The 25,275-nt window shown below is 36.0% G+C and overlaps 2 protein-coding genes across 4 annotated transcripts in view; both read right to left on the bottom strand.

The window, feature by feature from the left end:
- Window positions 1-25,275, bottom strand: part of LOC134529402 (ataxin-2 homolog) — a 258,555-nt gene that overhangs the window by 140,077 nt on the left and 93,203 nt on the right. The window lies entirely within an intron of this gene.
- Window positions 12,795-21,359, bottom strand: LOC134529403 (uncharacterized). Its single transcript, XM_063363438.1, has 2 exons — window positions 20,545-21,359; window positions 12,795-19,818 (listed from the first exon to the last, which is right to left on the bottom strand). Exon 2 carries the CDS (start codon window positions 19,003-19,005, stop codon window positions 17,401-17,403), a length of 1,605 nt encoding a protein of 534 aa, XP_063219508.1. The 5' UTR covers window positions 19,006-19,818; window positions 20,545-21,359; the 3' UTR covers window positions 12,795-17,400.

The following is a 25,275-nucleotide window of genomic DNA, read 5'->3' as shown; positions in this document are numbered from 1 at the left end:
AAAAAAACAATGAAAATTCTGTTTTCAGTGAAGATTGGGAAAGCTTATACTTAATTTCTGTAAGACAAGTTTGCCTCAAAACTATGTTGGTGTTAAATTAAATTAAAACAGCATTAATTACCAAAATATTACAGAAAAGATGAACAAAAATATCAAGTAAGTTATGTGTTATCTGTACTTGACCAGTCTAAGGGCTTCGCATGATCCCATTCTCTTCAGTCTTATTTAAATTGTATTATAGGAGTGGGGAAAAAATGTGAAAAACTGTTCACTTAAATTGCAAATGGTTTGGTTTTCTAGAAATACATAGTTTCTTTTTTAGTTCAGTCAGTAGGTACAGAAAAAGGAGCTGGTGTTTCAAAAGGCGGAATAGAAGATTTATTTTTTGTATTCTGACATACTGTAGCCAATATTGAAAAACCATGTATACAACATGGCCAACTCAGGGAAAATTTTTGGTGGCTGGAAAACCAGAAGTTATTATTTTTTTTTTAATATCTCACAAATATTCATCTTACGGAATTATTTTATTGTGGAGTGTTTTTAAGAAGATTAAATTTCTTTACATTTTGATTCAAAGAACTTTCATATTATGAATGGTGAGCATATTAGAGCTTCTTTAAAGTTAAAATTTATCACTACTTGATAAAATGAACATGGTTTCAGTTGATGCTTTATTCTCATTAACTTCTAATGCTTAAATACTTGTGCATCCCTACTATTTAATATGGGCTATTTATAATACTAACACTTAATCAAAGGAAAATCATAATTTGCAATATAAATATGTAAACATACTGGCTAAAATATTCAGGTTTCCAAATATAAAATTGAAGTAACACTGTTCAATTTGCACGGTTTTGAAGTAACAACATGACTGGAATAGTGCAGCCATCAATTCTAAGTAGCGCTTTTTTATTCATTTATGTGAATTTTTATTTCTGTGCGCACACATTGACAACGGCACTTGCGTATCATTAAATACAATACAATGCATGAATAATGTGATGAATCAAAAAACAAAGTTTTGCTGTTTCCTTAATAGCTATTTGCTTACTTCATTAAATTTAGTTCAGTGGTTTATATTACACCCATCCCTCACGTACCACATCTTTAGATTGCGCAAATTCATTTAGTGCGATGTTAATTTTACTGCCCCAGTCTTGAATAGCACATCTATAAATTTTAGTTAGCGCGAAATCTCCGCAGGCAAAAAAAGTCGGGCATGGCCACGAAGTCTATTTCAAATTCTGTAAACAGATGTGCCGTGGCATACAGTTAGTCATACAAGGGGGGAAGAGATGCACGCGCAGGTCTGACTAAGCTATTGGCTGTTGTACAAACATCAACTATTGCAAGTTAAGTTACGGCAATGGAGTGTAAACGACCAAATATTTTTACGACCACGCGTATGCCGCTGACAGACCGGGCCGTGAACTCAGTCTAGCCAGTGGCAGGGAATTCACACAAACAAAAGCAATGTCTGTGCATAATCACCTGCAGTTGGAATCATAGTGAAATCATGGCTTCCAAGTGAGAGCATAATGCATCGTGTTCAAGTATTTGAGACAAAACTAGAAGTAATACGGCATGCAGATTGTCATGAAGGCACACTTATATTGGTCGCACTTTAGTTTTAAGCCAAGTCAACTGTGCGAACAATCATACAAAATAAGGACTCTTACCAAAAGTTTATATAAGTCTGATGCTGTTGGCTGTACTAGCAGGAATATATATTTGATAACAGATACCGGAAGAGAAATGAACAGATGATTCACATGGATAAAGTTGTTAAATGAATGTTGCAATGAAAAAAAATTATCATATGCCTGACAGGATTCGTGTGAACCAGGTGGTGATATGAGAATAAGCACTTTAATTTTGGAAAAATTAAAATATGTGGACAGTTAATATCAGTTTCACTGTCAGTAAAGGATGGTTTGGAAAGATACGCGATGTGAGTTGAAGGTCACGCCCGGGCGGGCAAGTCAGCCGGCTGTCTGATGATAAAGTACATAACCCATTACGCTGTGTCGTATTTGTCGTACAAAGTTCAATGGGAGGCATATAAAGATGAATGATGTGACATATTTATCGTTAAATGTTATTTATATTACGCAAAGTATATTTTCCTACACAATTTTGGAACACATTAAATAAATTAGCCTCGCTATTTATAGAAATTAATGCTTCAGAATAAACTATTTTGAATAATAAAAACGTTTTTAGGAACAAATTAGTCATGCTAAGTGAGGGATTGGAGTACGCAGGAATATATGCAACAGCAAAGTGTTGAGCTAATGTTTATATTATGCCATTTCGCACACAGCTGCAGCTCTGGTGAGAAAAACCACAAGCTTTCAAATAATGGAAAACATTAAGTTTATGCATTTTAATTTCTTAATTGTAACATACGCTGGGCTTCAGATAAACACTCAATAAATCAATAAGTAAAAATAAGGCCTTGGAAGCGTCAGCCCATAAACAAAAAAAAAACACATCAATTATCACAGAGGTGCCCAGACGTCGTACAAAGGAATTTACTTATAACCTACTAGTGACTCTAGGAGGCTATTTGGATCGAGGATGAATAATAATGAAATAAAAAAACTGCTGGTTTGATTTATATAACTGCCCTTTTACTAAAATTATTTACTTAGCTTTTTCTTTTATTTTTTTTATCTTTAAGGACCCATGTATTAAAATACATTAATAACAAACAGAAGGGAGCCCCGGGGGAACAAAATCCATATAAAAAGAAAAACAACCATAACTCTTAAACTTGACCCTGGTTTTACGTGAGCTCGCAGGCTCAAAAGAAAGACAATTACATTTTTAATTTGCTTTTAAAATGAATTTAACCTACTACTATGTCCTGAAAACTGGCGGTCGTGACACAGGATGTTTCTGAGGATTAAAGTCCAGAGGAAGTCAATTTACGAAGTAACTTGTATGTTGACCGGTGTGGGGAGAAATCTTGTAACTCCAAGTGCCCAATCACAGACTGCTAATTTTGGCGGTGAAGTTCCGTCCTAGTTTTTGAAATTTTAATTTTGTGATCCATGACTCTTGCATGTAATCTTTGCAAGTAATCTTTGGATCTAATACTTGGATCTAATTCTTGGACCTAATTCTTGGACCCCGTCTGTAACCAAAAATTCCAATTTGGTTAACAGACGGCTGATGCTGGGCGGAGTTAAGCCTAGGAGAAAGACTAAAAGGGAGGTGTGTGGGAGACCTTGAAGAACACACCGAAGCTGCGGGGTGTAGTCGGACAGGGCGGTCCCTAAAGTAGTCCAGGTGACGCGTGTCGCGGAAGATCGCGGTAGTCATGGTGGATATAAAGAAGTTGACAAAAAAATAAAATAAAATGGAAACTAAACTATTCTGGGCAGCCAAGACTTAATAGAGAGCCAAACTGGCTATGCCGAGAGCCGACTACATGCTGTAGCGAAACGGTTCCCGATTCTTATTCTCTTGCTTTGGCTCTGGACGCGGAGTCGAAATGTCTCTCTCGAGTGCTGCCCGTGGAATTTCTAAAAATGGCGCCGGGACGCGTAGTTAAAACGCGCTCCACGGCCTATCTCGGGGGTGGGGGGGGGTGGTGGAAGGGGGGTGGAAGGGGGGACGGACCGGGGGGGGGGGGGGGGGGGGGGGGGGGCGGCATCTTCGTACGTTCGCTCGCTCTAGCGAGTCGCGAGGTAACTATAGGTAAGGTCCGACCGCTCGACTAGGAGCCGAGTAGATCCTTTAGGCATGGCTCGGGTGGGAGAGAGCTGTGCTGCGCTCTGGCGGAGAGAAGGGGGAAGCTGCCCGTTACTTCTGGCCGCTCTCGCTAGATGTCGCGGGCATGAAGGACTGTTAGCCTCGAGTGCGAGACCGTTCAAACATTGCGCCTCCTGATGGCGACCAATCGCGCTCGGACGGGCAGTCCGGGTCATCGGGGGTCGTTGGCTCCCAACACTTTTGGCAAGGGAGGGGCGGGGGGTGCTGGAGAGAAATGCTTACCCTGGTGGGAAAGGGCTTCCATCGGAGCCACTGACGTACTTGGACAGTAGGGAACACGAGCAGCGTGGCTCGCAAATCTCGCCAATGTCAGGCTGTCACTTGGAGGGGGTGGTGGGTGGCAAGTTGCCTTCTACAAGCATTTTTTGAGTCCCGCGAGTGTTGGCTACTAACACCCGGGGCATGGCTCCAAGCGCGAAAAATATGAAGCCGGCTGCTTGGTTAAGACTACCTGGAGAAAACTGAGGTTGACGAGTCAGGGAAAAAAAAAAGGGGACGAGAGCAATACACCAAAGAAGCATGGTCCGGCCGTACACTGGGCCAAAGAAGTTTTGAAAACTGGGCATATAAGTTTAGATAATAAAAAATTAATTTAGGAAATATTCTAATTTTTATTATTATTAGAAATAACGGTGCCGAAATGGCGCATTATCAGCACATAATATAATTGAAATATATCTCCTATATTGATAACATTATTAATTTTGTAACTCAGAAATGTTGATAGTGTCTACTTAGGAATGTTATTTCCAAGCCCTGTTATACAAACAAATAAGTATAAATTATTTTACATTTAACTTTATGTTGTTTAAACCATGGTGTCCACAAACTAGAGTTTTGAAATTCCTTGCCTTCCTGAATAATTTTTTTTAAATTTTCCTATAAGATAGAAATTAGGCCTTAAACAGACGAGCTTAGAAATGCGCCGGGCGACACCAGCGGGTGACCAACTGAGACGTCAAAATATACAGGACAAAATACTGCATTGTTAACTCAAAGTGCAGCGGCCGCATAGACTATACAGACCAGTCGTGAGATGGATGCCATCCACATACTTATGTCGCCTATGTGTGCTTGGTTTGAAGAAACCACAGACAAAGAAGAGCCTTTATCATTTGTGGGTGCATCCAGCCCAGTTCATTTTACTAAAACTTTGGTCACTATACTTTCACAACAATACATTGTGCATTGGAAATAACCACCATAACGAGTAATCAACTGCAAAGTTAGTAAATCCAAAGGCAATTTTATGAAGCTTACATATCCAATGATTGTCTTTAACGTAAATTCACAAAGATAACAACTTCATTAGATAGAAGTAACATGGTTAGTAATGGCTCACATTTTATTTTTGTAATAATTAATTTCTTAAATTTTTTGTTATAATTTTTATAATATTCTAGTTTGGATTGTTTGAAAGATTGAGCTCCCTCACCCTCTGAAATAAGTCTTAGTGACACCCATGCCTATAGGATATTTGAAAGTCACATATAGACATGTATGCTAGCAGAAAAACCGCTAGTTTAGTTTAGCTACAGGTTCTGACACACATGCGTTCGACAAGACATTTTGCATTCCTTTCGACAACGCAGTGATACGTGCGGATAAAATGTTTGATTACTTTGTGATGTGTCATCTCCAACCACATGAGGTGGTTCCAGTGTGGAACCCGCTGTGTGTCACTCAACGTGTTTTATATGCTATTTAATTAGAGGCCTTAGAACCCTAGTGGCATACGCAAAGTTGAGCCTTAATCCAGTCACCAAACACAAACCAATAGTCAAAAGTTTGTATAGCGAATTTATTGAAACCAGTTTTAAATTGCATTGCATTTTAAAATTTTGAGAAACTACACCGCCGCCATCACCGATGATGTGTTTCATCATGGTTACAAGCAATCATCACAGACGGCTAAGTATAGCCTTGCTTCTCAGAGGGTCAGTACATGTTTAAGGAAAAAGAGCACAATTTGTCATCATACAGCCTGCCTCCGTATTTTACAACACACACTTGTATATTATTTTATACAACAATTTTAACTCGGGGAGATTGTTTAGAAATAAGTATACATGTATTATTCATAATATTTCAGAAAACTGAGTTTCTGGGATCTTCATGGAATCACAGACAACTGCTTACTGGTGCTGAACACTAAGTACATGTGCCACCACTGCATATGCTAAATGTAAAAGCAGTAAGTGGCAATTACACTATGCTGCAGATACTATATTGTGGGGTTTTTGTCCGCCTCTTGCCAAGGACACTAAGCCCCATACTACGACCATGGTAAAATGGATGGTTTTCTCCAGTGAGGAGGTACATGTCGCAAAACAACGAAATGTTACAACTGATATACACCTCATGTAAATATTACCCTTTTTCAAGATATATTTCATGCCAAAACAAACATTTTTATTATGCGGTTTCTTTCCCGAAGTCCCATATAAAATGCATTCCGTGTGGAAAAATTTACAAGGGGCAAACAATTCAACATTGCATAAATAAACTAAACTAAACTAAAATTTATCCTTGTCTGCAAATAAACACAATTATTTATGATAAGCTGGATCTATGAAAACATCACAAATTAATGTTAAATCTGTGTTGGGTATAACTCAAATGATACCTTTCATTTAACATCACCATCATAACTAGAGTTACGATATTTGTTGCGAAAGTTTGAAAAGATAAGATTTGTTACGTCAATTACGTAGAGCCACAAGCAACATTGGTAGCCTTAAAAATAATAAATTGTGTAGATGTACATAGATTAAAATCATAAAAGGACAAAACCTGAACGACTTATATTATTATTCACTAGTATTCCAATAGGCTGACCTCAAATAAACAGCCTCACCAAAAATTGTCACAGAATTAATGTTTAATTTATTAATTACTATTTAATTATGATAGTTACACAGAAAAATAATACGTAAATCCAGTTGTCACAAACCCTCACAGTTAATAGAAATAAATAGGGTCGTAATACTGGGAAAAAGGAGGGGGATCCATAATAAACATTTTTGACAGACTGACCCACCCCGACCCATTTGTCAAAATTACCATTTTCCCCACAAATCCATTTTTCAAATTCAATTATGAATTTATCATTATAGCAGTCTTCCTAAAAGGAGAGATATCCAAGAAAAGCATAATGGACCAACTTACTCCAAAAAAAAAAGCATAAACATGGTGCAACTGTATCTTTTAATGAGCTCCAATTCCATTTGACACTGATTTATACAGAAAATATTTCATTGCCATGTTAGTAAATTAGACCTAGGCTGTAACTAAATACCACTCCAGATAGGTCAAGAAGATTAAGCGCCATGACGGGGAACAGCAGGCGGCAGCAAGCATGCAATGTGTGCCGTGCTTGGGTAAAAGGGGAAAACTTTTTTTTTGCACTGTGAAGCAACCTTTTCTTTTGTCAACCCAGGGAAAAAATGATGATTGCCTTAGCTGTCAAGACAAATATTACCGGCGGCAGGTGAAGTAGAAGGGGCAGACATGAATCTATAAATTTTTCTGATGCATTGCATCATAAATGTTGTGCCGTCCTGCTAATGCGATTCCAGCAATATGCGTTCACACAAGGCCTGTGCGAATATCAGTTTTTTTTTTAGTTTGAATCAAATACAAATAACTAATTATTTGCAAATACAAATATTGAATTCAGATAGTAAAAATGAGAATTAGAATCCCACTAAAAAATTTTTCACCGCATGTAACAACTTCTGGAAAATTAAACTAATAATATAAAAAAGATTGGTTAAGTTTAGTCAGCTACAATAATTATATGGAAAATGTTAGTTAAAATATTTAAATAATGAAATAAAATAAATAGTGTTTTAATTATGCACCTACCTACCTTTAACTAACTTCACTTACCCTAACCCACCAATATTTCATTTCAGTTCCTATTCGCCTTATTTTATACAATTTGCTACTCAACATGTTGATCCAGAAAAGTTTTGCGAACTGCAAATTACTGCAAAATCCATGCAATCCATTTCACACAAAACATGAATCAGTTTTTTTAATGCTGTATTACCATATTAGTGGTTAAATAGCAAATATTTGCAAATTTTAACCCTAGTTATTCACGAGTTTTCATTTTCATTAACACCGCCAGGTTAATTATATTTTGGTTTATATATTATGTACACAATTTCTGCTGTTAAACCTGGAATCTTAAACCATTATTACATATTTTTTACATTTATGAGTCGCACATCTGTTTCGTCATAGATACTGTTAGATTGATTGTGACTATTGATTTATACACCATTGAAAATATGACATTTACTTTTATGTAATGGCCTTCGCTATAAAGTGTCCATTATGGTATTATAGTTTATAGTTGGTAAATTATCCCCCCCCCCCCCCACTTACAGTGTGTGTGACTACAATATTTGGTGTTTTGAAATGAATACAAATGACATTTGTTTTCAAGTTTAAAATGAAAAATATTCCATGTTTTGAGTCGTTTATGTGATTTTTCCGTTATTGTTTAGCGAGACGAAAGTGAAAAAAAAATTTGAATTCTTGTTGTGTTTTTAATATATTGCTTATTGTTAATGTTTTTGATTATTAAGTCCCATTTAAACAGCAAAAAAAGGGTATTTATATCACACAATTAACATAACATAAACAGTGAACGTTGGTATACGACAAACTCATGAAGTATGCTATGTCACATATTCCTAAGGTAACAAATATTTGTTATTTTGAAGTGTTATTATTCAAAATCAAACCATATACAAATAGTTTACAATTCATATTCGAAAATTTGAATATTCGCATAGGCCTAGTTCACACCTAAAGATGCTCAATATTGATCTGGTAGAGTAGTAACGGCAAACAAAATTAAGAGGCTAAGACTCGCCCATCTTCAAGAGGAAAGCATTAACAACTCAACAAACATTCCCGGAATCATCTATAAATTCACTGCTTTTCCCCCGTAAATTCTGTAACCTAAAATCCCAGCTATGTTCCGGTTTTCATGGTTAGTAAACATCCTGTTAATCTCAAAATGTTATTCAAATATATATATAAATGATTTTAAAAATGTATATGTACATATATTAGTACATAAATTGATTTTAACGATAGTATTGTCTTGATTAAAATAATATAAACACACCTACCTAATTGCAAAACAAATTATTTGATTACCATACATTCTTATAAAAAAAACATGTCCAATTGGCGATGTTTGATTAGTGCTTTTCCTCGAACGAATTAGGGCAGTACTTCAAGGGCGGAGAGGGTGTATTAAATTTTAGATGTTTTATTAGAATTAAATGGAATTATACAAAAATTGACTAAAATATATGAATTTGTAATATTAAGTGTGAGAAAAAGGATCCGACTTAGTTAAACCATATCTGATTAATTGACAAATAAAAATTAAATTCATATTTCTCACTATTCCTTCTCCTAAATCAGTTATTACGGGTGGCTCTAAATAAGACAGAATGATGATTTATTAGGATGATGTTCTCTTCCAAGCACTTGTAAGTTTTTTGGTTAAGGTCTGTTCTTGAACAGATTTATTTTCAAACTGTATATCCCAGAATGAGAAAAAAAAAAATTATGTTACCAGCAACTTATACTACCTTGTTAAGAAAGTCACATATAAGGATAGTGTTTGGTTCTTAAACATAAAAAAAAAATAACTTTATATTGTCATAGTTGTGAATTTTCCAGTATCATCAAATTTAAATTTTGTGTATGTCTTTCAGTCCATGCATGACCCAAAATTGAAAGCAATGCGTTAGCGCGGTAACTGCTGTGCGGATTTGAAATTCCAGTGTGTGGTCTTGGCACCAACTGCAAAATTTTTCTGTTGCATGGCAGCATCACCGGGTAGTGCATCGTGGCGAAATAGGCCATGCTGTGGCTATGCATGTGCTTCGATGGGGGGGCCTATTCATCTGATCTGGATAGTAATTATGAAATCTGATTGAGGTGGCACAGGACTGCTTTGAAAGCTGGCTGGCAGCTGGGGGGAAACGACTAAGTCGCCCCCAAAAAACCAGTGCCCCTAAACACCACAAGCGGACACAACCGTCCAAGCGCCCAACCCCCGCATGGTAGACTCTTTCTACTCTGACCAACTCTTCTTCCTGAACCATCCTTCTGTTCCTGTAACCAACCTGCTCGTAATTAATGCATGAAATTTTGCATCCCGCATGAAAGTGCCCAGGGTTTTCCCTCTGCCTATGGAGGTTTTACCTGGGCCCAACTTATCTAGTTATAGTCTAGTATTAAGATAGGGGAGTTAGTCATGGCGCCAATCGCAGCCATGGCTGGCCACAATCCCCGAACAAGCACACGATGCATGCTCCCTTGTCTGCATGGCTTGAACCCAGCATGAATAGGCGTAAAGGCTTCGGCCTGGTACGCACCTAGAGTCTTCCCTAACCCAGACCCTCCCAAACAAAATACACTTAGTTTTACAGTCAAACCTCATTAATACGAATCCGCTTAGTACGAAATTCCCGTTTATGCGAAGTACTTTCACAGTCCCGGAAAATAAAGTATGATTTCCTATGTTATTAAGTACTTTTAATACGAAATACGGTTAATATGAATTACGAAGTTGTTTTGATCCCTCAAGTAGCTGTAAACGTGTATAAGTAAACGGTTAATACGAATTTCACCGCCGAAGTCTAAAGTAAATCGTCTTCATAACCGTCATGTAAACAAACGTTTCTCCAAAGATACATGTATGTATCCTACAGCGCAAAATGGTCGAAAAACAAGATGAAAAGTTCAACTCTAGTGGCGATGTTAGTAACTAAACTAGAAAAGATGCCATGCTGTAAACGGAAAACGAAAAGGAAAGAACTCTATACCTTATTAATATTAGTCGTCGGAAGTGTACATACGTAGAAGTTTAAACAATCTATGGAAAAAAAGTTCTGATATTTTCCATTGTTCATGCACGTGTATCTTAACCTCAATTTTGAGTGTTTGTTGTTTTGTAATATGACTGCGAAACGTAAACGCAACGAACTTACATTGCAAGTTAAAGTTAAAATTATCGAAGAAGTAGATAATGGAGAGAGAACGAAAACTGAAATTGCGAGAGAATTTAACATCCCGCAATCGTCGTTTTCGACAATATTAAAAAATCGTGAAAAGATTGAATCAGGTTTTGCGAGTTCGTGCAGATTATCAATAAGAAAAAGAATGCGAGGCCCAAAACATCATGAAATGGAAGTTACATTGTTGCAGTGGTTTTAAGAAATAAGTGCAGCAAACTTGCCAATTTCTGGACCTATGATTCAGAAGAAGACAGACTACCTAGCATTGAGGTTAGGAATTTCAGACTTCAAGTTCAGCAATGGTTGGCTACAACGGTTTAAGGATCGCAACAATCTTGTTGGCAGAACTATGTGTAGGGAGTCGGCAGCAGTATATATGACAAAAGTTAAATGTGGTAAACAATGCCTATAAGAAAAAGATAGTGCAAACCAGAATTGATGTTTTTTTTTAAACGAAATGTTTGAATTGAAAATGTGTCATGAATGCAAGTTTATTGAAGTTTGTATTATGATTTATTCTGAAAGTGTTGCATTGTGTTTGTTTTCTTCAGTGTTTATATATTGTCATGCATGTAGTGAAGCCAGCTTATACTACCAACGGTGTGTATAATTTTCTTTATAATTGTAAATATAGGCATTTAAAGTTCAATAAATTTTTTTGTCATGATATCCCAATAGTTTGTTTAATACAAACCCTCGTTATTACAAAGTGCTAAAATATGGTCCCTTCAGGTTTGTAATAATGAGGTTTGACTGTAGTTAGGTTAGGAAAAAAAAAAAAATTGACTGCTTTGAAAAAACAAGTGTTAGGTTTTCAAGCAGGTTTCAGCCATTGGATGAGGCTTACTTGGGTGGGTGAGGCCCAGAGTTCGAGTTGAGGAGTTATAGCTGTGCAGTTGCTGTCTTTTAAGTTTCATGTGCCACTCGGGAGGCTGACTCCCAGGGGCGACTGAAAAGTATCCAATCGGAATGGTTACCATTCCGTAAATTATACATCCTCATGTGCCCAGAGCAATCCGGAATGGTTACCATTCAGTATTTACTGCCAAATATCGTATAATTGCAAATCCTGAAAAGTATCCACTGTATGAATGGTTACCATTCCGGCTTTTACTGCAAATGTGGTGCTAGAAAAAATCCGGAAAAGTGTCCGCAGTGTGAATGGTTACCATTCCGGATTGGATAGTTTTCCGTGTTCGTCTGCAAAATACGGAAGAGTATCCGCTGTCGGAATGGTAACCATTCCAGTTTTGTGTGCGCAGATATAAAAGGGGGCGACTGAAAAATATCCAATCGGAATGGTTACCATTCCGTAAATTATACATCCTCATGTGCTCAGAGCAATCCGGAATGGTTACCATTCAGGATTTACTGCCAAATATCGTATAATTGCAAATCCTGAAAAGTATCCACTGTATGAATGGTTACCATTCCGGCTTTTACTGCAAACGTGCTGCTATAAAAAAATCCGGAAAAGTGTCCGCAGTGTGAATGGTTACCATTCCGGATTGGATAGTTTTCCGTGTTCGTCTGCAAAATACGGAAAAGTATCCGCTGTCGGAATGGTAACCATTCCAGTTTTGTGTGCGCAGATATAAAAGTAGCTCCTAAAATCCTGAATGGTTACCATTCCGGTTTTCCTTGCCAATGCACTTAATTTAAAAATACTGAAAAGTTCCCGCAGTGTGAATGGTTACCATTCCGGGTTTATTTGACAATGCACTTACTTTAAAAATCCTGAAAAATGCCCGCAGCCTGAATGGTTACCATTCCCGTTTTCGCCGCTGTTGCACATCTCATAATAATCCTGAAAACTATCCATTCGGAAAAGTATCCGCTAAGGGCGTGCAGTTGACTCATTTACCCGTTGCTAGATGGCAGCAGTGTTATCTGTACACGAGATATGGCGTGCACAAAACATTTGTATATGAATTTATATTCAAATATAATATATTTTCTTTTAGAAAGATTTACTACCCATATCTGTGTTGCGAATAACTGGATAATGTCAACTGAAAATAAATATTTAGTGTGAACAATATGTTTTTTAAAATATTTTTGATAATCTCTTTTGATTTACGGTTCTGGACTTGTCTTTATCCTAAAAACAAGCAATTAAAAACATTGTACGTATTTTAAATTTAATTTTTTATACTTAAGAAATAATATGCCTACTGTCAAATTATACTTAAGTGTTCATGAATACAAAAATATCTACACTAATAGAGTTCTTAAAATCAATTTTGTTTGGGCAAAGGCAGAAAGTACATAAGTGATAATAGCTGTATCCTAATAGTGGCCTAATGGATCCTTTAGCTAAGGGATCCATAGATAGTGCATCGTAATGGACGTGGCCATCTTTGAGTTGTATCCGAATTCTCACAAGGGATGTCGATGCATCCTCTCATGCGTCCACTAGTTCGAGATTTTAAAGGGACGCGACTCTCACATCCACTGGTATGTCCATACATCCCTTAGCTTTGTTATTGTGACTATAACACTTTGAAAACGAGAGTGTGATACGAGATATTTAATAAAAATGGATTTTGAACTTGAAGATAATCACATAAAATGTAACTATGGTACTTATAAATACTTATACTATAAGTATATGTTACATAATTCACATAAACAGTAAATTAATTTTATTTGTAGGAACAACAAGTGCCCGATTCAAATTTTATTCTATATTTTAATTCCCAACAATAATTTAAATCATCTGAAATTGTTTAGAAATTTGAATGTTCATTTACGTTTTACTTGCCCACCTTTAGATGTCATGAATATAAAAGGCCAATCCACATTAGTACAATGACAAACCAACAGGCAGTGATAGCTGTATAACTATTTTGATATCGTACATACTTTAGAAATTACCTTTAAATTGTGGGTGCATTTGTTTAGGGATGTAGGGACGTGAACTTAATGGACGCATCCCTAGGTATTCGGATACAGCCAATATTTCGGTCATCAATTGTATAACAGTGCTAGCACACACAAATCTGAGCATGTAAACTATTGTTTACTTAACAACGAATTTTTTAAAATTTCATTTGAAGGCTAGGTAACAGAAAGAATTCAATAACAACTTGCTCATCAACACAAATATATTTTTGCCATGACGTCTTATAAATCGATGAACGCCGGCTGCACGCATGTAAAAGTATGACTCATTGTCCCGTTACGCTCATTGTCCCGGTACTTTCATTGTACGCTTGCACCGCATCTATCTCTCTTCCACTCAATTGGAACAACCATCGATTTGACTTTTTCGAGGCACATTAAACTTGAAACACTCCCATTTATTTCCTACTATTCCTATCATTATCCTATCCTTCACAGAATAACACAGATTGGAAGAAGTTAAATAGCAAATATGTATAAAAGTTATAGTTAAAATAATCTGTTCGTTAAAGTAATAAACATATTTGAATTAATGAGTGCACATAAAAGTAAATTTATCAATTAAATTGTAGATTTCATTTCACTCCTTCTTTGTATCCATACAAAATAGTGATGATTTAATTTTATTCATAAAAGTATGCAATCATTTCATTAATGTTTTGTTATGACGTTGTCACGTTAAACTATCGTCCGTAAATCGACTTTACAGACAACCAATTTTTTTTCGTTAAAACCATTACTTCTTACATTGTAACACTTGGAACCGGTCTGAACCTGGGTCTGGAATGAGATAATCGGCAGTCTTGTCACCAAGGTTGTCTGTGCTGTGGAATCTGGATTTAATGCTTGCCATTAACACTGAGAATCCTAGTAGCCCACTAATACTATAAATGCAAATGTGAGTTTGTTTGTTTGTTATGCTTTTACGCCTTAACTACTCAACCTATAAACATCAATTTTTCTTACACGTTGTCAGAGCTGCAGAAAATGACATAGGATACCTGTAATCAAGAAATAAATTATAGTTTAAAAAACAAAAAGAACTTTAACAGCAAATCTAACAAATATATCGCTGGACGTAGTTATTATTTTTTTAGTTTATATTTTCACGTTGCGTAATGAAAAAAATTCAATAGCACTACATATTTTAATGTGCTTTTGACGTTAGCACTGCTTCCAAATTAATTGTCATCAGATTTCTGTGTGTACAATCTTGGAAAGTAGCCTTAATTACTAATACTTATTGCCTGATATTGGTAGGTCAAACAAGTCTTCAGAATTAGTTAAAAAAATTAATATTGTTTTAATTTTCGATACACCCGCGCACAACTTTCACCTCCTCTGGTGTTTATTTTTGTAAATATGTTTTCGGAAAACTACATCAATATAAAATTACTTTTTTTTATCCTTCTTGTGTATGTATTCCTTTTCAAACTTTTAAAATGTACCATCTTATTAGTATGATCAATTACTTATTTCATTAAAAAAAAATTAAATACTTCTACAAATGATCACAATGAAATTGGTAACTTAACTGACGTTTCACTTAACTTATGTTTGCTTTAATAGGTGAATGTGGGTAATGGTTACTTGTCATAATAAACATAATGAACAGTTTAATATGGTAATTAGATCTTTGTCTAAATTTCATTTTCAAGAAGTAATGTGAAAATAAACAATATAGATTAATATCAGTGGGTTTTTTAATCTTTGTTTTATCTTATAACACTAATTTCTTAACGTTTAATAAAATATTCTCAAACCTTTGGCGGATGTCTTCTAATTTCGTTATTACTATATTTCAGCGTGTTTTCACAACCAATCCACTTGCTTGATTTTTTTTTGTTTACCGGTAAGTTACTGAAAAGAGTTCAAAGTTTGTGGCACACAACGGAACAGTTAAAATTCTTTCACGAAAGTTGAATGTAATAATGCCACGAAAACTATAAAAATATGAACGCGTTTTGAAAACTGGCTTGACTTCCGCTAGTTCATAATATTTTAGGCGTATGGTAAATTAATATAGACAGTTCGTTAGTGTCGTTCCCTTAAAAACATTTGGAAATTTAAAATGACCTGAAATAAATCTGTAACTTGTGGTTAGATTAGACATGTTTCCTTTCGTCAATATGTCCACCCAGGGATTATGGCAACGTCGCTGTTAGTTACCTCTACCATCCTTACTATATTGCCAGTTTCTACAGTGCGACTAGTTGCCTAGACCCCACCTTGCGAATTGTCATTTCCGGCTTTTGGAAGGAGTTGCCAGCGACGTTCGACCATACGAATTTAAACCACGCCTCAGTTATTTGTAGCAGCCAACCGAAGGCCAGTCGCACCCCTCAGCAACAACCTCAACCACCAACCAACTCTTCTTATTCAATGGCATTTCCACTTGCAAAATGCCAAAATATCATCGGTTTCGCACTTATTCCGATAAATGGAATTAAAGATTACATTTAATGTTCAGATTAAGCTGTTGCGCCTTGTTAGGGGCTTGTTGTTCTTTCATCCATACAAGTTATTTGAATATACAACAAGCCCATTTTTTTAAAAAAATTTATGTGGGGTGAACAAATTCCCTTTTTCGCCGCTGGTGCACATCTCTTAATAATCCTGAAAACTATCCTGTGATGGCGTGCAGTTGACTCATTTACCCGTCGCTAGAAGGCAGCAATGTTAACTGTACACGAGAGATCGCTTGCACAAGTCAGTTGCATATGAATTTATAATCAAAAGGAATTTATTTGCTTTTAGAGATCCATAATCCATTGAAGTATCAAAACCGTTGCATGACTTTTTCTCTCCCTACCTCAAACCCCCTCCCCAATGGGTCTTAGATAAACAAGAAGTCAGCATCTCACACAGACCTGTGATTTCACACGAACATTGTTTGCATTTCGGAGATACCTGGATGGGGATGAGTCACGTAATTGTTGCACTAATTCGCTGCCAGCCTCGTGTTTAAAGTGTTGGCGAATAAGGGGATTGGGAGGGGGGAGTGAAAACAAGGTGGGGTGAACTTGCTGGCTAGCACAAAATGACTGTTTAGTGTTTGCAAACCAGCTAGGACTCAATCTACAATGTTCTTATTTAGCATTAACACATCCTCGTATACCAACATCACAATAACATAACTCTTCAATAAATCACAATGTGAATTATTTAACACATGAAGTAAGTGTGTATGTAATAGTATTACAGGGTGTCCAGTGAAAATGGATTTCAAAAATCCCTGACATTTCCCTGTTTTCCCTGACAAAATTAGGATTTTCCCTGACACTATGCTCGTTCCCATTTAAATTCTTATAAACTTTGTCAATATTTTTTACACTATAATATATGTAAAAATATACTGCGAAATTTTAAGCAACAGCAACTGTGTAAATAGGTCTAATACTAAAATACAAAATGTGAAAAAAAAATATATGAAATATGTTTATTGTACTCACATATCACCATGTTCCTCAATTTCTTCAAGAGTTACTCACTAGATGGTTTTGAAAACATAAGTCAGTTCCACTTCATATTTAAAAATAATATATATAGTATTCAAATTAGCTAAGTATGCAATAGTTCCAAACTTAAAACTTTAAAAAAACCTTTTAAGTCCAATCACAAATTAAAATTTTAACAAAGGTTTTTCTTAGCAGCACTACTTTTTTAAAGCTTCTATCTGGAAGCTTAATACAGCAGCTTCTTTTTCAGCATCTTCCAAGATTTTCTTTTTCTTAGCTTCCAAAGCAGAGAGTTCAGCAGCTGCTTTTCTTTTTCTTGTGTCTTGTTCTTCCTTTTCCTGTAATAACTTCTTCTGTTGTTCCGTGTATTCCTTGTATTTTAAATATGCATTACGAGCAGCATGAATAAATCTTTTAGATACGACAAAATTATCCAGACCTCCAGCTGACAAAATACCATCATGAATTGTACGCTGAGCAATCAGTGAAATGTCCAGCTGATTTTCTACCAAGCACTGTTTGTTTATTGAAAATTCCCTTTCTACTGCTGCGTTGCCATGAGACATAATAAATATCATTTTCAAAAAAGATGCTAAATACCCTGTATTTTCACTACAGTAAACATTTAAAAGGTCAAACCAAAACTTATCCAGGCGTACTTTGGATCGGACATGGAGTTTCAAATGTTCCTGCACTGCAGTCAATGAACACAATCTTTTGAATTCCTTCGATATTTTGTCACCTTGAATTCCAGAGAGCCAATTATGACTAACAAATATATCTAAGGCACATGACAGCCTCTTGATCGCCAAATCGGGAATAAGGGCTACAGAAGGATCAGCAAATGAAATGCCTCTTGTCAAGCTGAATGTAAGAGGTGAGCACTTTAAAATCCTTTTCACACATTCCTGCAGGCATTTTAGACAGTCTGCTCTAAATAATTCCATATCCTTCTGACTTGCATTTTCTGAACGTAATGCAGCTCGTGTCCCAAAACCTAAGTCAATTTTTTTACTTGACAAAAGATTATTTGCAGATAAATCTATTTTGCTCAGGGTAGTATTTGCCATTACGTCTGCTTTGACAAATCTAGTCATAAAATTCTTGATGACTGAAGAAAAGTCGGAAAAGAGGTACGGCGCCATGGGGTCATTTGTTTGATATTCTTTGAGAAGTGGTTCAACTTCAGCAGCAACAGATGAAAAAAAAGCAAGTTTAGGTCCAAGTAACACATCTTTAATAGCACTTTTCACTATAACAAAACTAGCACACGTAGGTTCTGTATTTGACTTTAGACCAGCAACATAGTTCCGAAGATTTGGTAAAATTTTCAATGCTCTGTCTGCTACAGGAACGTTGTCTAACCAACAAACTGGACAAAATTTTAGAGGAAACAAGCTGGAACCAGTTATTCTAATGTAGTCTGCACGACGAGTGGGGATGTTATGAAACAGGTTGTAAATAGCACGCAAGAATTTAACAATTTCCCAACCAGTTTCCCTCATTGCGCCTTTGAAGGCACAGTGTAATGAATGTAAGCCACAAGTGCCGATATCCAATATTACCCCCTCATCAGTACGACCTTCCTTCAAATCTTGCTTCAAGTCTTTTAAAAACCGCAAATTTACATTGGGGCCATCCATCGACACCTGTATAATTTTGTGTAATGTATTCACAGGCAAAGAGTTTTTAAAAGCACTTAACAGGTCTGCTGCAGTCGAATGGCCGAGAAATGCTGATGTAAGATATCGAGTGCAAGTAATTGAATCATCTTCATTCCAGTAACGGACAGAAATGTCCATTTGCTGTTTCTGGGCAATTTTATTTAAACTTTCATCAAAGCCAACTACAAGATGAGAAGATTTTGATATATCAGCATGCAGTTCCTTTTGAAATTCTGGAGCCAATCCGTGAACTATTGTATAGGATACTTCATACTTTCGATTTTCCCAACTGCAATTTAGCTGCAATTTTGCTGTCGTGATACATCTTACGATGCATTGCTACACTATTTTCTGCATTCCTTAAGGAATTATGAGCCATAACACAATAGAAACACCAAAGTATTTCGGCACGTGTTACAGAATCATTTAATAAGTAATTTGTCAATGATTTTGATTCCTTTCTAGCACTGCCACATGTGCACGTGCAAGAACATGTTGCGGATGGGTTTAGATAAGAATTATCAGCATTTGAGGAAGTATCAGGCAGAGATTTAGAACTGCTGACTGGATCTGTTTGGAACAACGGAGGGGAAGATACTTGAGGTGAGCTGGGTACATCAGAACTAAACAATTTTGAAGATTCAGACAAAGGTGAAGACTCTGAAGCAGAATTATTTTGTGACGCTGCTGATGTAGGCCTAGTTGTTTTACAGTACACTGCTATGGATGAACTCATGTGAAATCCTTGCACTCTTCTGCTGTGTTTCACTCCAGATGCATGACTGGTAAGAGCCTGCTTCCCCATATTACTCAGTTCAATCCTGTGATTGCAAAGTTTGCACCAAGCTGCATATGGGCTGCCATCAATAGCCTGAGCCCATGAGAGGGATGGGTTCTGGTTCCATTCATCCCTGAATGTAGTTTTTCTGAGTTTTGAAGCCATGTTGTGACCTGTTAAAATAAAATAATTTTTTACCTTTATCACACTAATCTTTAAAATAATATTCTTGTGAGAAAATTAACCTATTTTTCATTAATTAGCAAATAAACGTTTCAGGCACCACAAACACAGATAAAATCAATGCAAGTACATAGGCCTATCAGCACATATTTTCTATACAAAGTAACCGTCAGCTTCAACTTCAAGCATCTTTTATAAGATAGGCCTAGGCCTAATGTAAACTTATGAACTGAAAATAAATCTGAAAAAATATAGGATATGTTCCAGCAACAATAGCTTGTTTCAGGAAATAGTCACATTTTATCTACAAAATTGCTGTGTGTTCATGTATTTTAAAAAATTTGCATTGTCTGGCCTGGCCTACTTCGAAGCAAGAAAAATGCCTAACTAACGTAAAATTCAAAAAATAAATAATATAGTACGTTACAACATGACTTGTGTTTGACCCGATTTATAAACTCTGCAAGCACGCATGTCCGAATCAAAAAGTTGAACTCTCACCTTATTAATGTTCCGGTTTATAAAAAGTTTATAAACCAGAACGTGAAAAAAGGTGAGTGTTCTACTTTTTGCTTTACTCAGACATGCGTGCTTGCGGAGTTTACAAACCAAGAACATCACGAACCGTTGCCGAGCGAACGAAACAAATTAGGCAACAGTTTGCGACTTGCCCATAGAGCAACTATAGTAGAGTATACATACATTTTGTTTCTTACCTTTGTTTGGCTGATGATATAATAATTCACTTATCCATCAACAAAAACGATAACCAAAATCAACAAGAGTACACAAATGCGCGCCATTTTGGCCAGCCTAACAGGCCGCAATGTGTACAGCCATGTGCTGATTATAATCGATACGTCGATCATTGTGTACGCGGCGAATTGAACAATCGATATGCATATTGTATCGTGCTGCTGCGTGAAGAACAAACACGGCCAAAATTTCTAGACGATTTTTAAAAAATCCCTGACATTTCCCTGACTTTTCCCTGACACACGAAATTCCCTGAAAATTCCCTGTTTTCCAGGTTTTCCAGGTCGCTGGACACCCTGTATTATATCGATTTAAAATGATTAGCCCATTGCTTAGAAATGGCTAAGTTAATAATATAATGGTTTATTGTACATTTTTAATTATCTGTTAGGGTGACTTCTTTGTTATGGCTGCCGTTATCTATCTCGGTCTCTGCAAGGCCCGTTCTACAATTCCACGGATGCGGAACACGGATCACGTAAGCCGAAACGTAAAGTAGTCTGTGTTCATTCCACAGTGGGACGTATCCGGTCACGGAAAAATACGTATTCGCGGAAGAAAGCTCGTCAACTCCCAACTATTGCGTGCCCGTGAATCCGTATATAGCCAATAGGAAGCAAGTATTTCGGCACCATTTTGGTGTAGAAGAAAACGGTGGAGATAAACAACTGAACAAAATAAGTTTTCGGCACTTTATCTTTTTTTAAAATATTAATAAGGTAAACAAAGAGTTATAGTATTTGATATATACATTAAAAACATAAAGTAATATGCATGGTTTTTGATGTATTTTGTAATCGTAAAAGCATTAACATATTAATTAAATATTATTTATAATTATAAAACAATAAACAAATATCAGAAGCACGTTGAATATTTTATAAAACGTAGGATTTTGGTTGTTTTCAAAACAATTATCTTTGGTTTTTCAAAGGTTGCCATTCATTACTTTTGTGTTGTAGAAAACAATTTTTTGTCCTAGCCGTCTAGTTTGCTCCGCTTACGTGTTCCGTGTTGGAGCTTTTACGTGTCTGTGTCATTGTAGAACACGCCTAAGAACGAGTCGGGCTACGCCACGTGTTTCGTATTTTAACATCTATGCTCATCTACAAGGCATTTACGGCCACATCAGTATCGTCACACCTGATGTTGTAATGAAGGGATGGCGGAATGGAAGAACCGAATCTATACACTAGTTAACAGCAGCCTATACTACTTTTGCTAAAAAGAAAAGTCGGGAGTGACCCAAAAATTAATCGCACTCCAGTTTTTTTTTTTTGCAATAAAGTGAACGGTATGACCGTTTGTGTTTCAAAGTTAAGTAATTCTAAGCGCGTAATTATAGTATCATTATTATAGACCCACTGTTAATGATAGTAATGTGTAAGAAAAGCTGAATGTAAATTATTTAATTTGAGAAAAAACGGCACAATTGAGGTTAATGTGGTTATTTTTTGCGTGCGAGGTATTGGGACGAGGGAGCGATAAGGCGACACGGTTATACGCACCAAGTGTACCTTCGCCTCAACACGCAAGGCTCTGAACTTAGTGTTTTTTCGATGTGTTGTTCTTGCCTAATATGTGACTTTCAGTAGCAACCAAATAATAAAATATTTATTTATTTGTCTTTGGAATGGCGATGTTAAGGCATAGCCTTCTCTTAATATGTATAAAAGTTCAATGCAAGACAATATTGTTATATTTTGAAATATGGCTGTCTGAACACAGTTTTTGACTGTTTGAGGACTCCAAAACTTTATTTATAATAAGCGTGATGTCTTGAAAGTAGGTCTACATACTCGTTCTCGTCTGAAGTACACAAGTTGTTGACAATAGGTAGAATGGTCTCGTAAAGAAAACGTGTATTTCGTACACATTTCTGTACACAAACGTACTTAAAAAAATAAAATTAAAAGGACTGAACATAAATAAGTAATTAAATACCGTGGGCGCTTGTTCAAATATAATACTGAGCTGAGAAAACCATAGAAATGACATACAACAAATGTTAATTCACTAATAAATATGAAAGGTTTATTTTATTGATTAAACAAATCAAAAGTACAATCAGTCTCCAGTTAATAAATATGAATAAATTAAACTCAAATATTAACTAACTAATGTTGATCACAATCTATAGAACAGTTTGTAGAAAGTCCAGATATTTCAGAAAACCAACAAAAAAAATTAAATTAATTGTTTAATTTATTTAAATATGTCAGAGTCTGATTGTTAATTATAAATTTTCCGGTTACCTCAAGCTCCTAGCACTCAGGATCTCTGGACCTGTGTGAATAAGACTCTTTGTGTTGTAAAAAAAAATTATTAAATTTAATGTTTACTCAATGCACATCACTTACTTACCGTCGGATAGTCAAAGTTTACTGTCTCGGCATTACGATTATTGCAAAAATACGTTGGCGTCCCTAGTGAATAACCACGACAGCCATACCTGGTTGATAGTAGAAAGTTGCCAGTTATATTACCGTCGTAACTCACGGTAAAATGCGTCCCACAACTTGCCTTCAATAGTTGTGGTAACTCACGTTTTTCCCTTCGGAAAAAACGTATAATTCGTAGTTAAAACACTTAATAATAGTCCGCCAAACTATTATATTCCCAGCGGGAATTATCTTGAAACACACGTGGCGTCATTTAATCACCCTTTTTGACGTGACGTCTAATAAATCGATGAACGCCGGCTGCACGCACGATAAAGTGTCCCGTAACGCACATTGTCCCACTACGGATGTCCCACTACGGATGTGTCCTGTTATGCTCATTGTACGCATTCGTGGCATCTCTCTTCCACTCGATTGGAACAACCATCGATTTGATCAAGTTTTCGTCGTTTGAATTATTAATATTATGTAATTTAACGATCGTCCACCGATTTTCAGCACAATCGGTAAGTACTGTTATTTAAAAGTAATGTTAAATATTCAAATACATTTTTAACGAACAATGGTGTTTTAGAGTTACACATAATAATTCAAATTACACCCGGGATCTTTTGCACAATGTTTTAAAAAATATTGTAACAAATTACAGGGTGTCTACTGGTCTTCCTTTCCAAAAATCAGTGACTTTTGGTGACTTTTGGAGCCCACTTTCTGTCATTTTTGGTGACTTTTTTTTACTAAAAATTGTATTAAATTAAAACGGATATTGAATATAGGTCTAGTTTACTTATCAACGGTTAAGCTTATTGTTAAATAAATGGGATCACATGCAGTTTAAAATGCTAAACTTGACCTTAAAAAAGTTTTACTTTAAGCAGCTTTGGAGGGTAATGAAAAATAAATCCAAATAATCGATAATGACTTAATTTACAAATAAATAAATAGGCGAAACTAACAGGTATTTGAAATATAGTCTGTCATTTATAAACATATTTTGTTCCTAAGTTTTTTCAAATCCCTGTCTATTTCTAAGAGTTCTTCTTTCTTTTCTTCCAGCACTTTTTTCTTTTTCAATTCTAAGAGCGTAATTTCATGTGCTGCTCTTTTCCTTGCATTCACAGATTCATCCTCTTTAATCTTCTTCTTCATCAGGTCATCTCTTCTTTTTGATGCAGCATTTCTGAAGTTTAAAATCATCTGTTTAGATATAGTATGAGAAAAAGTTTCAATTCCACCTGTAACATAAAAAATTTGAGATTTAAAATTATTGATAAAGAAATATTTAAGTCTAACTTACATTCAGAAAGCATTTCTTTTTAAACCCACCTGGAAGAGAAGACACATGGTCATGAACAAGTCTTTGGGCAACCAAAGATTTCTCTTGAAGATTTTCCACTAAGAACTCCTTATTGAAAGAAAAACTTCTCTCAACTGCTGCATTACCATGAAAGCAAATCAAAAAACGCTGAATGAAAGAAACAAACAGGTTATGGGCATTCTCCATTGCCGAGCTTAGCAGTTGAAACAAAAACTTATCTAGGCTATCCTTTTTCCAGTTAAAGAACTTTGTTGCTTTCAGAACTTCAGGAAGTGCACAAAACTTAGCATATTCTCTTAACACAACATCCCCATCTGCTGGTGACAGGTGATTGAGAGAAATAAGTTCTTCAATGGCAATCTTGGCCCTCGAGGTTCTGACATCTTTGACAATCACTGAAGGAGATAAGCAAGTGGACCCAAGCACAATTCGCTTCCTTAAAGGGCTTTTCTCTTCAAGCTTGGAAAACAACTGTAACAAAAACTGTTTGCAATCTGCTTTAAATCTAAGAGAGTGTAGTTCTTTTACTTTCTTTAGGCAAAATGTTGCTCCAAAACCAATTTCAATAGAATCTGGCATTCTTAGGTCAGTCTCATTTTTGACATTCAAATGTTTTAACTGGGATGCACTAACAACCTTTTCCATTGCAGATTTTGTAAACACTCTACTCGCAATGTTCTTCATCAACTGGAAAACTTCTTGATAAAGAAAAGGCAGTAGGGGATCGTTTCTCTGAAAACATGTCAAAAATTCTTCCAGCTCTTCAGATATCATGGCAGAGAAATGTAGCTTAGCTTCTAGTACTGGGTCTTCCAACAAGGCCTTCTTTACCACATGAAAGTTCTGGGAGTTTGGAGGATTCTTTTCAATCTCTTTGTCTGTAACGTATTTCTTCAGATGTGGAATAATTTCTGAGCACCTTTTCATCACAGATGAGTTTTCAGTCCATCGTATGGCACAGAACTTTTTCG

Source organism: Bacillus rossius, chromosome 2, assembly GCF_032445375.1.
Source record: "Bacillus rossius redtenbacheri isolate Brsri chromosome 2, Brsri_v3, whole genome shotgun sequence".
Lineage (NCBI taxonomy): Eukaryota > Metazoa > Arthropoda > Insecta > Phasmatodea > Bacillidae > Bacillus > Bacillus rossius.
This window is presented reverse-complemented; position numbering and strand designations above follow the sequence as displayed.

Excerpts from the sequence above, each read along its gene's own strand:
- LOC134529403 (XM_063363438.1), bottom strand. The coding sequence starts at position 19,005 with ATGGACATTTCTGTCCGTTACTGGAATGAAGATGATTCAATTACTTGC.